This window comes from Lotus japonicus, chromosome 1 (genome assembly GCF_012489685.1).
Source record: "Lotus japonicus ecotype B-129 chromosome 1, LjGifu_v1.2".
NCBI classification, from domain to species: domain Eukaryota; kingdom Viridiplantae; phylum Streptophyta; class Magnoliopsida; order Fabales; family Fabaceae; genus Lotus; species Lotus japonicus.
Window position 1 is genome coordinate 110,284,950 of NC_080041.1, and position 13,419 is coordinate 110,298,368.

A 13,419-nucleotide genomic window follows, 5' to 3' on the forward strand; every position below is an offset into this window, starting at 1 on the left:
GCCGCAGTACTCGCTGCTCTTGTTTCCGTTTAGGAGGCTCTTGAGATCGACGCTGGGGTTGCGGCGGAGGGTTGGGTTTCATCGGCGTCGGAGATCCGCCACACGCGGAGGAAGTCGCTGGAGGTGGCGAGGAGGTCGGGGCGCTGGCACTCCTTATCGGGGATGAAGATGGCCTTGGTGGTGGGTACGGGTGCTCGAAGGAGAGATTCGGGTCGGGTCAGATCTCGCGTTGGAGTCGTCGAGCTAGACGATCTCGATGCAGTTCGGGCACTGTTCGAGGAGGGAGGCGATGGCGAGGTGGTACTTCTTGTCGTGGCGGACGCTCCAGTTCTTGGTCTGATACTTGGCGGCTTTTGATTCAACTGGCCTATGTGAAGTTTCTGAAAGCCTGGTTGTTCTCTGAGAAGTTTTTCTTGGGATGGTGATCGGTGATGGAGGAGATCTGGTGGTAGTGGTAATTGTGCCGGAGGACATGGTAGTTGTGGCGGAGGGACTGCGGTGGAGAGGAGGTGGAAGAAGAGTGGTGGTGGAAATACTATTTTTATTTTTCAGAAAATGAAAAGAAAATACTTTTTTATTTTTCAAAAAATGTAAAATACCTGCTACCGGTATAGTCCTTACTTGTGTAAAGTTACACAAAGTTTCTTTTGTGCATATTAGATGCCTCCGGGTTCCAATTGTTTTGTTTGAAGAGGAGGGTGTGGAGGTAGCTATTGCAGCATGTGAAAATACTATTGCTGGGAGTCTAATCACGAAGAATCCTATTTACAAAGGTTCACTCCAAAGTGCACTAAATAATAGTTGGTGTAACCCAACAGGTTTAAGGGGTGAGTGAAAAAACGTACTTGTTTTTACACAATGAGAAGGATGTGAGAAGAATCATGCAAGGAAGACCATGGGTGTTTTGTAATTCTTAGCTTCTCATCAAGGATTGGAGTCATCTCATTGAACCTTTTGAGGTAGATGCAGGAAAAGTTATAGATTTGGATGTTCAAACATTTTTTTTGAATGGCCTTCAAATGGCGCAAAAGGCACAGGGTTCTAAATCAACGGCATGAGGCTTTGGCTTGTGGTGGTTTCGAATGTAATGGTGGTTGACATTCAAAGGCGGAAGTTAATGGGTGTGGAAACCGTTGGTCGGAGCCCATTTAGGAGGAGGAGGAGAAGGTATTTGAATTGGGAAGAGAGGGACTGTATCGTTAGAGCACAACATTAAACATTTAAACCACAAATTTAAAAATAATTTAACTTTAAGAAAACATAAAAATACCTATTAAATTGAGGTGCAAAGTTGAGCCATTTTCAAATTGGCCTACATTAGGTGGCGTCTAGTATCATAGTAAGATTGCGTTTTTACTAAATTGTAATATAAACGCATTACAAAATACAATTTAAATTGACTAAAGTATAAATAATAGAGATACATAATACACAGATATAGGTCTTGATACAAGTAATTTTTTAAAAGTACGGGTATGGAAACATATGCTATAGTATCTTATTTGAATCCTACACACTGTTACTAATGAATATCCCCCAATGCAAAATGAATACATAAAAATTCCATTTCTTGGGTATGAAGGTAAAAGGGAATTTAACACAGGAAAATCAAGCATATTGCATAAGTTAAATGCGGTATTTTACCTAAAGAGAATTAAAAAATTAATAGTTTCAACTAATCTGACAGGGCTAGACTAGTTCCTAGCATAACCACCCTGATTTTTCAGAAAACTGTAACTCCTTTTGAGGAAATTTGAGAAACCAACCATTGGAGGGAGGAAAATTTACACGGCTCCCTGCTCAAAAGGAACCCGAACAAATAGTCTACCATGCAAACTAACAACTGCAGATGTTTGAAGGGGATCAATTCTTGCAGGTAAGTTCACAACCTGACAAAATCACTAATTTCAGTCAATCATTTTCACTGAAGAAACAAAGTTAATATGTTTGGATCAACGTTGTCGCAATTGATTTTGGGTAAAATTGATTTTGGTAAAATTGACAATAGGAAAAGTGAATTGAAAGTTAAGTGATTTATGTTTGGATACATCTATTAAAAAATGGTTTTTGTAGGTAATGTTGGGAAATCCAGTTGTAAAATATCACAATTGATTACGTTCAACGCAAAAACTACTATCTCCAGCTTCTAACATAATTGATTTTGGGACTGAAATCCATTCTCCAAAATGACTCTCAAACATCTATATTATCATCTGTAATTAATTTTACTTAAAAAATGGTTATGAGGTTACCCGACGGGGAACCGAACACACACTAGTAACATGATAAATTCTACTACTTCTGTTAACATCATGATATCCTCCTGAAAATATCAATACATCAAGATTCTATGAACAAGAGATAGAGTTACCTTTTTGAAGGGGGTGATTCCCCATGGGTTGTCAATATGTTCTGGCATACCAGTTATAACAAGACGTCCAACTGGATCTGATTGGACTCGTACCTGGATTCATTTATACAAAGTTAGCATTAACAACAGAATCCAAGGAAGCCCAAATCATAAAGGAAAGAGTCTCAAAAATATTATCATCAAAACAAAGTTAGCAATAAAAATAGAACCCAAGGAAGCCGAAATCATAAAAGAAAAATGGCCCTTTTTCTCTAAAATGAGTAGGTTGTATCCATCCTTACGATCAGATGCTATAAAACTCCACCTGCTGAACCTTAAGACATACCTTTACCAATCACAAAATACAGGTAGGAACAAGTTTTGTTATCATTACAAAAAGAGCCAACAAGAGGGTAAACTCACTGTTGCAAAGATTCTTAAAAAGGTTATGAATGAGTGACAAGATATGATACTGAACTAAATCATTAGAGAGAAAGTTGGGGTAGCTCCCATAGAAACACCCGTAAGTAGACAAGAAGAAGATAGAGAATAGTCAAATAGTTAGAGGAAGAGAGAGCCAAAGAAAATTATAGGTCGAACTGCTAAGGAAGTTTAGATTTAATTAGTCTATCATTAGACTTAACGGTAGAACATTAGTAATCCAACGTTTGATTCATGTAGCCAACCCTATTTAGCGGGAATAGGCTTTGGTTGTTGCTGAAAATAGCACCAGAATATCCCCACCATATAGAAAACTATGGTAACAGAATTTCTCACATAAAAAAAATCCAAAAACAGCCAATATAGATCAGTACACGTGGAAGAAAGTGATTGTACATCCGATCTTATACACTTGTACTCAAGAACCAAAATCTAGAATACATTGTACTAATTCAAGGATTTACTAATTATTTTTATTAACTAGGGACTTGACAATTGAAACCTTAATATGTTTCATCAAACAGAATAAACTATCAAGCAAGTTTTCCCCTCACAAAAATAATAAAAGAATAAAAATAAGGAGCCATAGAGGTTACCTCCTCACGGAGGAGCCCAGGAACTAGCGCATACACTTCAAAACAATCTTTCTGGACATGGATAAAGCAAACAGTCCAATTATATTTGGAAAAAAATATATTTAAATTAGAAAATATCTGCCATTATGATGCATAGAAAGGACATGAATTCAATTAGATAAAGAATAAACCAATATGACTTACGGTTTCCCGCACGTTGATCTTCACCCAGTCAGCTGGGGGTCCAACGTCCACTACTGCTGTGACCAACCTACCAGATGAAAATCATTTAGCCTTGGTTAATAAGAAATACAGAAACCTGAATAAAGCCTCGTAATGCATTTGTGTCTTTTTCAGATTGGAAGTAGGAATTATAAACGGTCAAATTGATTGAGGAATTAGTAGTAATGAATGGCATTCTCGCTTATATTATGAAAATGCCAAATGTCTCCATGGTGCATTTTCTTCATCTGTGTTTTGGTTCACAAAACCATTTGGAGGAAAGAGGAAAATACAGAAACCTTCAGGGAGGAAGGGTGCAGGTATAGAAAGCCAGGGGTAATCTCCAAGGACTAGAATAACAGTGATCCAGAGATGAAAAATGTATCTATGCGACTATAAGTCAATTAATAGAAAAGATCAGTAACTTAACTGCCTATCTCCGTCGATGTTTGCAGCTTTTTCAACATGCTCAAGAACAGACGGTGTCCTCTGTTTATTGATCGCACCTAATTCAATGAAGCATGAAGAAATGAGGTTGCAGCTAATTTAGAGAACAGTTAGCGATGTTTCTAGCAAGCAACTGGGCATACCAATACTTTTGAGGTTCTTTTCACGCTTTGTTGTAGGGTTGAAGTTCTTATCCTGTGCAAGAAATTACAAAATGCTTCAGTGGTAGAAAAATTGCTACAAAATATATAAATATGTATATATGGACACACACAAGAATGACACACATAAGAATAATAAAGTAAACTTCAAAAGTCTCGACGGACCTTAATAACTGGCTCAGCAACCTCACCGTAACCAAGAAGGCGCTGAGCATGCCAACCTTGCATTGCACGCGCTGCCGCATCCCTCCGCGCCCTACCTGAGCCTGGAGCCTGATAAACAGTGGTCTGCCAGAGAAATTCATAAATTTAATTATACAATTCATTTCTTTCAAATGGTTTTTTTTTTGTAAAACATTAGCATTCGTTTTTCATTTTGCTGGAGATAGCCAGCAGCAGCTGCTGCTCACCTTCCATGATCACTAGAATAGAGGCCTTATACATTGAGGATTTTGGGCCCACAACACCCACATCCATCAACATTTAACAGTGAGGTCAGCAATGGCTTCAATGCCCAGCATTGTTGGCTCCTATTTTGGTTTCTCCTTTCCATGTTTTTAGAAAGTACGTAGTATAATTGACATGATAATATGTATCCTAAATGTAAACATTGTTACTAATGGCTGATTACACAGCAACTCTTAAAGTGTATCATTGTGTTGCCTATTTTTCTTTAGATTATCTTCTTTTAATTTTTCTCAAAGATTATATTTATTTATTGGTTTTTTTTTATGAATGCCCCTTCACTGTACTTTTTTATGTGCTATATGTATTTTATTTTTACGGGAGTATCTACGGTTATATCTTAAAGTATCATTCCTAAGTTTACAGCAGTTGCTGAGCCTGGTCTGTTGATAAAGTATGCCAGTTCTCTATCATTATTAATATGGTCTGTTTGATTATTGGGCATTCATTTGTGTTTCCTAAGTGCTGTCCTTCCGGTAGATGTAAAAATACACAGTATCATTCTGAGCCTGGTCTGTGGATAGTTTACGCTTAGATTTAATTACAATTGCACTGATGAGAAGTAGCTTTTATGGATAGAAAACTTAGGTGCCAAATATTTTTGGCTTTTGTTCCTTTCATCTTGAGGTACAGTTCACAAGCTATCATTCACTTCAACTATTGCAGACAAAAACCGATCAATTTCCTTATGCTTTCTACATAATTCTGCTATAAACCAAAAACCAATGACTCAGCAATGTTTCTTTTTCGTCTCTCACATAACCACAAGAAGTCTGACGTTTTCATTCTAGCAGTCATTTTGTTCAAATCCAGTCATGTGAAGTGCATTTACTTCACACCTCAACTTCTGTCTCTAGCTACATGGGTGTATAACCAACGGAGAAAAGAACCTTTAGGAGCTTTATTCATATTCATAAATTATCAGACCCATGACTTGACAAAGGAAAACAACAATGATCTTTTGTAGGCATAAAATCAAAGAACTAGAGGGGGAAAAGGGAAAAAGGAAGAACAATGTACAAACCTCTTTTTCCACACTTGACGGTTGAGGGAATACTCCAACAGGGAGCTGTAACTCCCCAATTTCTCTCTTATGCTTTTCATACTCCAAAAGTGCCTGTGAAAATTGAAACTTCTCAGACACAAATGAAAACAGCAGATGGTGCAAGTGGCAGAAAAAAACAACAAACGTCACACTTGAAAATTGAAATAGTACAAGGCAGTAAATAAGCGGATATGATGGAAAATCTTGATTTCAATTTCTTTGATGTCCAATAGGCGAATGTGCTATGACAAGGACATATCATGCCATGGGATGGGGAAATACAGATAGACACTTTTCCCAATTGAAACTGATATCAGAAAATATGCTAAACCGAGCACCGACAAAAGTTTAAGATTATAAATTATCAATTATAGCAAATATGCAAGATGCAACCTTACTAATAATTAGATATAAGATCAATTTAATAAGCATATAGGTAATGTAACATAAACCTTACCTTCTCATAGAAGATTCTAAATGTCCATGAGACTGTTGTGCAAGTCCTGTGAGAGATAAGTATTAAAAATAATAACGACCAAAGGGATATTTGAAATTTTGTCTTGAAGTGAATTGTTGAAAGAGCAACTCAGAAAACTACAAAGAGTATAACAAATACAGTAAACATAAGAAATACCAGATTTCAGGCTATGGAACCTTATTAAGAACTACAAACCAATAATTTATTTAGCCCTTACTTTGGGGGGTGGAAAGACTCTCCTACTTGGCGCCACAACTTGGATCCAGTTACCTTCATATAATGGGTCAAATGTCAATAACGTAAGCCAGCTCTTTCACCCATTGGTAGCAAATAACTAACAAAGAGGCCAATACTTTTTCGCACCAAATGAAAGAAAATGTCAAGTAATCCAAATTGATTTTTGATTTAATCCAAGTAAACTAACCAATCATATATGATTTAATCCAAATTTATCACATAAATCATCAAAATCAATAACAAGAAATAAGTTAATTAATACAAAATCTGGGCGAGCTCATACCCCATATATAAAGAAAGTAAAACATTGAATCCCATATGCCCAAGTTATTACCGGGTTTCCACATGTCAGACCACAACTGTTTGAGCTCTGTCCTACCATATCTTTCTAAATTTAAAAAAATATTTTATTAGATGAATCACCAACCCTAAATTATTAAGTGATTCATTAAGTCAATAAGATAACTGTCGCCGTGACCATCAAACAGTAACATTGAAAGCATAACTGCAGAAAGTCTGGTGTATCAACACAACCATCACTATTTTAGATGCTTGCTAACATGTTTAAATTTAGAGTCGCCGTAAACATCCCTTTTATCATTACAAAAGGCATGAATTCGATTGAACTATATTGAGCAATAGCAGTAATATAGGCCTTGAGTGTGAAATTCACAAAGTATATTTTAGACAGCAGTGTTAAAAACAAAAAGATGTTCAGTAATAATGCATGAGATCGACTTGTACCACATCATAGCCACCAAGTCTGATAACAGCTCTCCATAACCTGCAGCCCAATGGAAAGTAAGGAATCCGCTATCAGAACAGACAAGAAATTTATTCAAATCAAATATCAAGGAGGAGGCCAAGTAAGCCTTAGAAATTAGAATGCTTGCAAGAAAGAGTTTACTCCAATGCGTTACAAGGGAAATACATACTTCAGGCAATTTAGTGGCTCTCCATAAAACTTAGGAGGCTTAAATTCCAAGGACCTTTCTCTGTAGAAATTCTCGAGCTCTTTCATAAATGCTTCTCGCTCCAGAGACGCACCAGGCTCATCATAATCAACCACCTGTGGACGAGAAAGGCAACAATTTTACAATCTACTAAAGGATGGCAATATAATGCTCTTACATCATATCTAACCGGAAGTACCTCAGTATCGTTTAGCACGCTCTTCATTTCTCTGACATTCCTTTCTCTGGACTTTGGAGTGACCAATTCCTGATGCAAAGGCGTTTTCACATCTTCAAGCTCAAGCTGATTCTCACTACCTGTTTTGACTTCTAGCATGTTATTCGGAGTAGAATCCCCAATTCTGTTATCATCATCCCCCTGATCAACCATAACTTCATCCTTTGGTATCTGAGCAAGAGAATTGGGAGCAAGCACCATAGGAGAGGAACCCGCATTCTGATCCTTGTCAGAATTCTGGGGTAGCAAAGTCGTATCATCATCAACAATTTCCATATTATCCACCGGTTTTTCACCACCCTCCATCTCTTCTAGTCTCACTCAGAGCCTTAAACTCCTTACCCTACACTCCACATCCACGTCAATTAACACCATGTTCTTAGCATAATAGCATCACTTCACTACTCATTGAAGGTTTATAAACAACAATACAATGCAGAATGATGCTGGAAAAACGATGAAAAATTGAAGCCCTAAGGTGAAACAGTGGTGACATTGGAAGTAGAAATGGAGAGAATTTACCTGAATTGACGAGGAAGAAGGGAAGTGAAGTGAACTGGTTGAGCTGCGGCGAATGTAGGGTTTTGGGAATTGGAGAAGGAGGAGGAGAAGGGAGTTTTGTCTCTGATTGGAATCGCGGCGCGGAACGGAGTTAGAAGATGAATGAGAGACTGAAGCTAAATACGAAGTATCATTGTAAATTGCACGTCATCTAGACAAAATGACCTCACCCATGCGGCGGAAGCAGACAAAGGATGGTTGAGATTAAAGGCACCACCTCCTCCACCTCCACGGCTCCACCTCCTCTACTCTACTTCCCAAGGGTGGTTTCTTGCTTGTCAAAAGACCATCTTATCCTTTGGTAGACTCGAGGAAATGAGTGTTGATTCAAGTGGTACATGTCCGATTTCTTTAAGATATGATTTAGGTTCGAGTTTAGTAGATGAAAGAAAATAATCTTTCTGAGAGAGTGAACTCCGCCACTTCGTAGATGTTTCTGTCTCGAACCATGTCATATAGAGGATACATGCATTACATAAAAACGTAAACAACATTTATGGTTTAAAGATAATTATACCATAATGAGAGAATACAATAAAACACCTCACCACCGCCTCCGTCACACTGTTATTGTCACCACCATTATCACTATCGCGCCGCCACAACCATCATTATCCATCGCTACCACTATCAGTGGTCGATTTGGAAACTTGACTTTGTTGGACAATTTTTTTTTGTAAAATAAATAAATTATAAGAATTAGTTCCCGTTAGCACACAAGACATAGTATGACTCTCCAATACCGTAGATCGGTTACATGTATACTTACAAATCAATCATCGATACAACAATTATGGACAATAAATCTCCATCATATATATAATGTAAATAAAATTATGAAGTGACAAAGCATTTATGGGGAAGTTAATACATATTATCTATATATAATGTTAACGATTTGTACAAATTTTGTGGGGCCAATTACCTTAAGAGGTTGTGAACGGATTTGTCTCTAACCACCACTACTGTCATCTCTACCGTTACCACCACCATTAACGCAACTCTCATTGCCATCACACTATCTTCCACCATGATACTGCAACTATTTGATAAAGTTAACTATTTGATGATGTTATCAACTAGTTTAAAAGTTAATTATTTGGTGATATTTCTTTCATTGATTAAAAAAAATTCATAATTGTTTCAAAACTTTATTAAATAGTAATTAGAGAAAAAATTTTGGTGACTTTCAAAACTTTTTTAAAATATTAATTTTATAAATACTTCACTAAAGCATATGATTATATTATTTTAAATAATATGATATATTATACATTATATGACTAAATATGAGAGAACATATTAAGCATGCACTATAGGGCTCGTTTGGTATGTTGTATAGTATAAAGTCTGATAGTATAAGGTATGATTGTATTAGGCCTGATAAGATAACGCCTGAAAATTTTAATACTATACAGTGTTTGGTCATGTACTATATAATTTGGTGGCGACAATGGTGGTGTGGTAGTGGTGGTATTGAAAGGTGGTGATGGTGGCGGTGGATGGTGGCAGCAGCGGTGGTAGTAGTGGTGGTAGTGGCAACGGTGGAGGGTGGTGGCGACGGTGGTGGTGGAGGGTATTGGTGGTGGCGGTGGTGATGAAGGGTAGTGGCGGCGGTGGACGGTGGTGATGGTGGTAGTAGCGGTAGCGGCGATTGTGGCAGTGGTGGTAGGTGGTGGCGACAGTGGTGGTGAAGGTTGGTGGCGGTAGTGTTAGTAGTGGCAGGGGCGATTGTGGTGGTGGGTGGTGGAGGCAGCGGTGGCGAAAATGGTGGTGGAGGGTGGCAGCGACGATGGTGGTAGTGGCGATAACGATGACGGTATCAATGATGGTGGCAGTGATGGTGGCGGCGACGGCGATAACGGTGGTGGTGGTGGTAGTAGTGGCGATAACAATGATAGTATCAACGATGGTGAGCGTGGTGGTGGTGGCGGCGGCGACGACGGTAGCGGCGGTGGTGGAGGGCGGTAGTGGTGGTGGCGGCAGTGGTGGGGGGTGATGGTGGTTGTGGCGGTTGATAAAATATATTCAAGTAGTTTATACATCACATTCGTATCATGTCTTATCCATCATCTATAGAGTGATTAAATAATTCATCATTTTAATGTATAAGAGGGGATTGATGTATAAGCCTATACAATACAATGTGAGCATCAAACAATAGATAAGTCCACAATGTATTGAATAAGCTTATACTATCATACCTAATTCGACGTACCAAGCGAACCCTATATATATACCCGCTCAGTGGCGGATCCAGGACCCGGGGTCAGGGGGTTCAATTTTTTCAAACGAACACATCGTTTAAAATATAATTAAAAACAACTTTAATATGTTTATACTAATAAATTATACAAGTCATAATTGTCCTCTATGTGATTTCATATTCTAAAATCATTGAATAATAAGCTCAAAGTCAATGTTATTGAATATATCACTCTCAATCTAAGTAACTAAACAGTCGTTCATCCATGTATCTCTCATTCGATTACGCAACATATTCTTCACAATATTCTTAGCAGAGAAAATTCTTTCTATAGTTGATGTTGCAACAAGCGAAATCAGTGCAAATTTCAAAAGAAGATAAACTTGTGGTGGATAAACAACATGTCTTCCTTTTTCAACCAACTTCCCCGAAAGTTGTTGTTCTTGAAGTTGCATATCTATCTCGGTATAGAATAACTAAACACGATAATGATGCTCTGTTGTAATGTTATGGGTTTGACGTCGTGACTGCCCAGTACTAATAAACACACTTCCTGCAATAAAGACACTGAGACACACGCGTGTGTGAGAGAGTGGAGTAAGTGAGTTTGGGTCTTTAGTGCAAATAGGTGCAAAATTTAGACTACTAGTACAATTTAAAATTTCAGGGAGTTAAAAAAACTATATAGCAAGTAAGTGTAATTTTTTTTCCAGAAGGTTCAGATTAATCCGTTATTATGCTGTAGGACCGCCACTATACTCGCTCTTTTGTTTGGTCCCATAATCTTGGTAAGCGTGGTTGGCATCTCCTGAAGTGGGAAACCCTTATGCTTCCTAAAAAGCATGATGGTATTGGAATAAGGGATGCAGGTATGTCTAACACTGCGTTGCTAGGAAAGCTGGTTTGAGATTGCTTGCAGAGATCTGATAAGCTATGGGTTAATGTTGTGGCAGGGAAATACTTAGGGAAGCATTCAAATTATAGTTAGCTGACTTGATAGAGAATAACAGTTGGAATGTGTCGCGGCTAGCTACTGTGCTACCTGATTTTATTTTTCAGAAGCTACAAGAGATTGTTCCTAGGCTGCGACCGCAGGGATTAGATCATTGGGTTTGGCAGCATAACTCTCAGGGATGTTACACAGCGACTGAGGGTTACTCTTGGCTTTGCTCATTGGTGATGAATTCACACGCTCCTGCGTCTGACTCTTGGTCCTGGGTTTGAAATTGAAAGCTCCGGAGAAGATCAGAGTTTTTGTGTGGCTTCTTGTTCATGATGTGCTGCAGGTCAATAAACACTGCTTTAGGTGTCACCTTGCTATTTCTCGTTGCTCTCATGCAGAGGAGGATATCTTGCATTGCTTGAGAGGTTGCCCAAGCTCTAGAGAAGTCTGGTTCAGGTTAGGGGCTTTTGCTTGGCCTCAGTTTCGAGTAGCGACTGCGAAGGATTGGATAAGGTTCCAGGTGCAGGGTCTGAATAGTGGCTTATTTGTGGCAGCGTTGTGGGGGCTTTGGCGTTGGAGGAACATGGCGGTGCTGGGGGAGAACGACTGGACGGTGGACACCACGATTAGGTGGATCAGACAGGAAGCTGCTGATCATGATCAGTATCTGGTATCGGGTTTGCACTCTCTTGGGGATGGTCTGCCTCTTAAGCTTTGGCGCGCCTCCTCAGGGTGTTTGTAAGCTAAATACTGATGGTGCCTTCAGTAGTGAAAACAATCATATGGGTATGGGTGGTGTTGTTAGAGGAGCTTCTTGGGCTTGGTCGTTTGGTTTTATGGAGGGCAAGGTTGGAGGCAGTCCTTTGCTTGCTGAGATTTTGGCGCTGAAGGCGGGTCTCAGGCTTTTGTGGGATATGGGCTTGAGAGATGTTATCTGTGAAGTTGATTGCTTGGAGATTGTTACTGTCATTCACTACCAGTGGGAGTAGTTCCATGAGCTAGCCTCTGACTTCCAAGTTAAACAGTTTCTGATGAGAGATTGGAGAATTCAGCTTCTTCATATTTATTAGGATGCTAATATGGCTACGAATTGTCTTGCGCATTTGGGATCAGATAGTCAGTGTGCGTTCACTCGGCTGGAGGACCCTCCTCCCCAGCTTAATCCCATCTTAGCTAGAGATTTAATAGCCTTGTAGCTTTTCTTTGTTTTGCTTTAATTTTCTGATGTAACAAAAAAAAAATATTACAAATAAACAATAAATTTTCACTCATAAAAAATTGTGAGAAGAAAGATAATCTAAATCAAGCACCTGAACCATTTGTTTTTGCGAATTTCTGAATTCTTTTTTCTAAAATAACTTCTGAATACTTGAAATATGTTTATTTTTTGAAAGGAAGAAATATGGTTAATAATAATAAAACTTTTTTACACAATCAAGGCCTTCCCTCTTACGGTATGGACCCAAATTCTTAACTATGGAACATAGAAAATGGGCCAGTGGAGGTCCGGCTCCTTGGCTTAAAGCCCAGCTGACTGACATGCTTATTTTTTTTTATCGATGCATCGGAAAATTGACTGACATGCTTATCTAGGGATTATTTAGTGCTTTAGCTTTTTCTTGAAATTTTCTCATGTATAAAAAACGAGTAATGTTACTTACACACCTCTCTTTTGAGGTGGAAGAGGTGGAATGATGAGAGAGATAGAAAGAAAATGAAAAGTAAGAGAGAGAAAGTATGAGATGTGATAGATGGTAAGATGAGAGAAATAGAAACAAAAAGAGGTGAAAATGAAGTGTTTTAAAAATGAGGTGTGTATATATCATTACTGATAAAAAATATGTGAATATATTTTGGGTTATAAAAAAAATTCAAATTTAATTACAACATATAAATTAAAAAATAATTTTTTTTCGAGAGAAAAGAAAATTTATTCAATGATAAAAAGAAGGATACAACCCAATAAAATGGGGAAAACCAAAAAAGAAACACCAAACTACCCAAGAAAACCTTAATAGACTTTTTTTTTGGTTACAACAAATTAACAGATACTAATTGAATGATTTTGTTAAAAAAAATTTACGTGAAACGTGTGGA

General features: G+C 38.1%; 1 protein-coding gene across 2 annotated transcripts; it reads right to left on the reverse strand.

Annotated features, from left to right (window-relative positions):
* Positions 1-1,396: 1,396 nt before the first annotated feature.
* Positions 1,397-8,441, reverse strand: LOC130729184 (AT-rich interactive domain-containing protein 5). Of its 2 annotated transcripts, XM_057580840.1 has the most exons (14): positions 8,135-8,439; positions 7,574-7,955; positions 7,357-7,490; positions 7,166-7,205; positions 6,402-6,454; positions 6,164-6,209; positions 5,686-5,778; positions 4,362-4,484; positions 4,179-4,230; positions 4,019-4,094; positions 3,571-3,637; positions 3,388-3,438; positions 2,372-2,464; positions 1,397-1,889 (listed from the first exon to the last, which is right to left on the reverse strand). In XM_057580840.1, exons 2-14 carry the CDS (start codon positions 7,916-7,918, stop codon positions 1,785-1,787), a joined length of 1,278 nt encoding a protein of 425 aa, XP_057436823.1. In that variant the 5' UTR covers positions 7,919-7,955; positions 8,135-8,439; the 3' UTR covers positions 1,397-1,784. The 2 variants fall into 2 exon arrangements, with proteins under 2 accessions (XP_057436823.1, XP_057436824.1); XM_057580841.1 differs by lacking the exon at positions 3,388-3,438 and having other exon boundaries at positions 8,135-8,441.
* Between the last annotated feature and the right edge of the window lie 4,978 nt (positions 8,442-13,419).

Coding starts and splice junctions, on each gene's coding strand:
- LOC130729184 (XM_057580840.1), bottom strand. CDS start 7,918: ATGGAGGGTGGTGAAAAACCGGTGGATAATATGGAAATTGTTGATGAT. Junction 7,206..7,356: donor GAGCCACTAAATTGCCTGAA/GTATGTATTTCC, acceptor ATTGGGCTGCAG/GTTATGGAGAGCTGTTATCA. Junction 6,455..7,165: donor GACTTGGTGGCTATGATGTG/GTACAAGTCGAT, acceptor CATTATATGAAG/GTAACTGGATCCAAGTTGTG.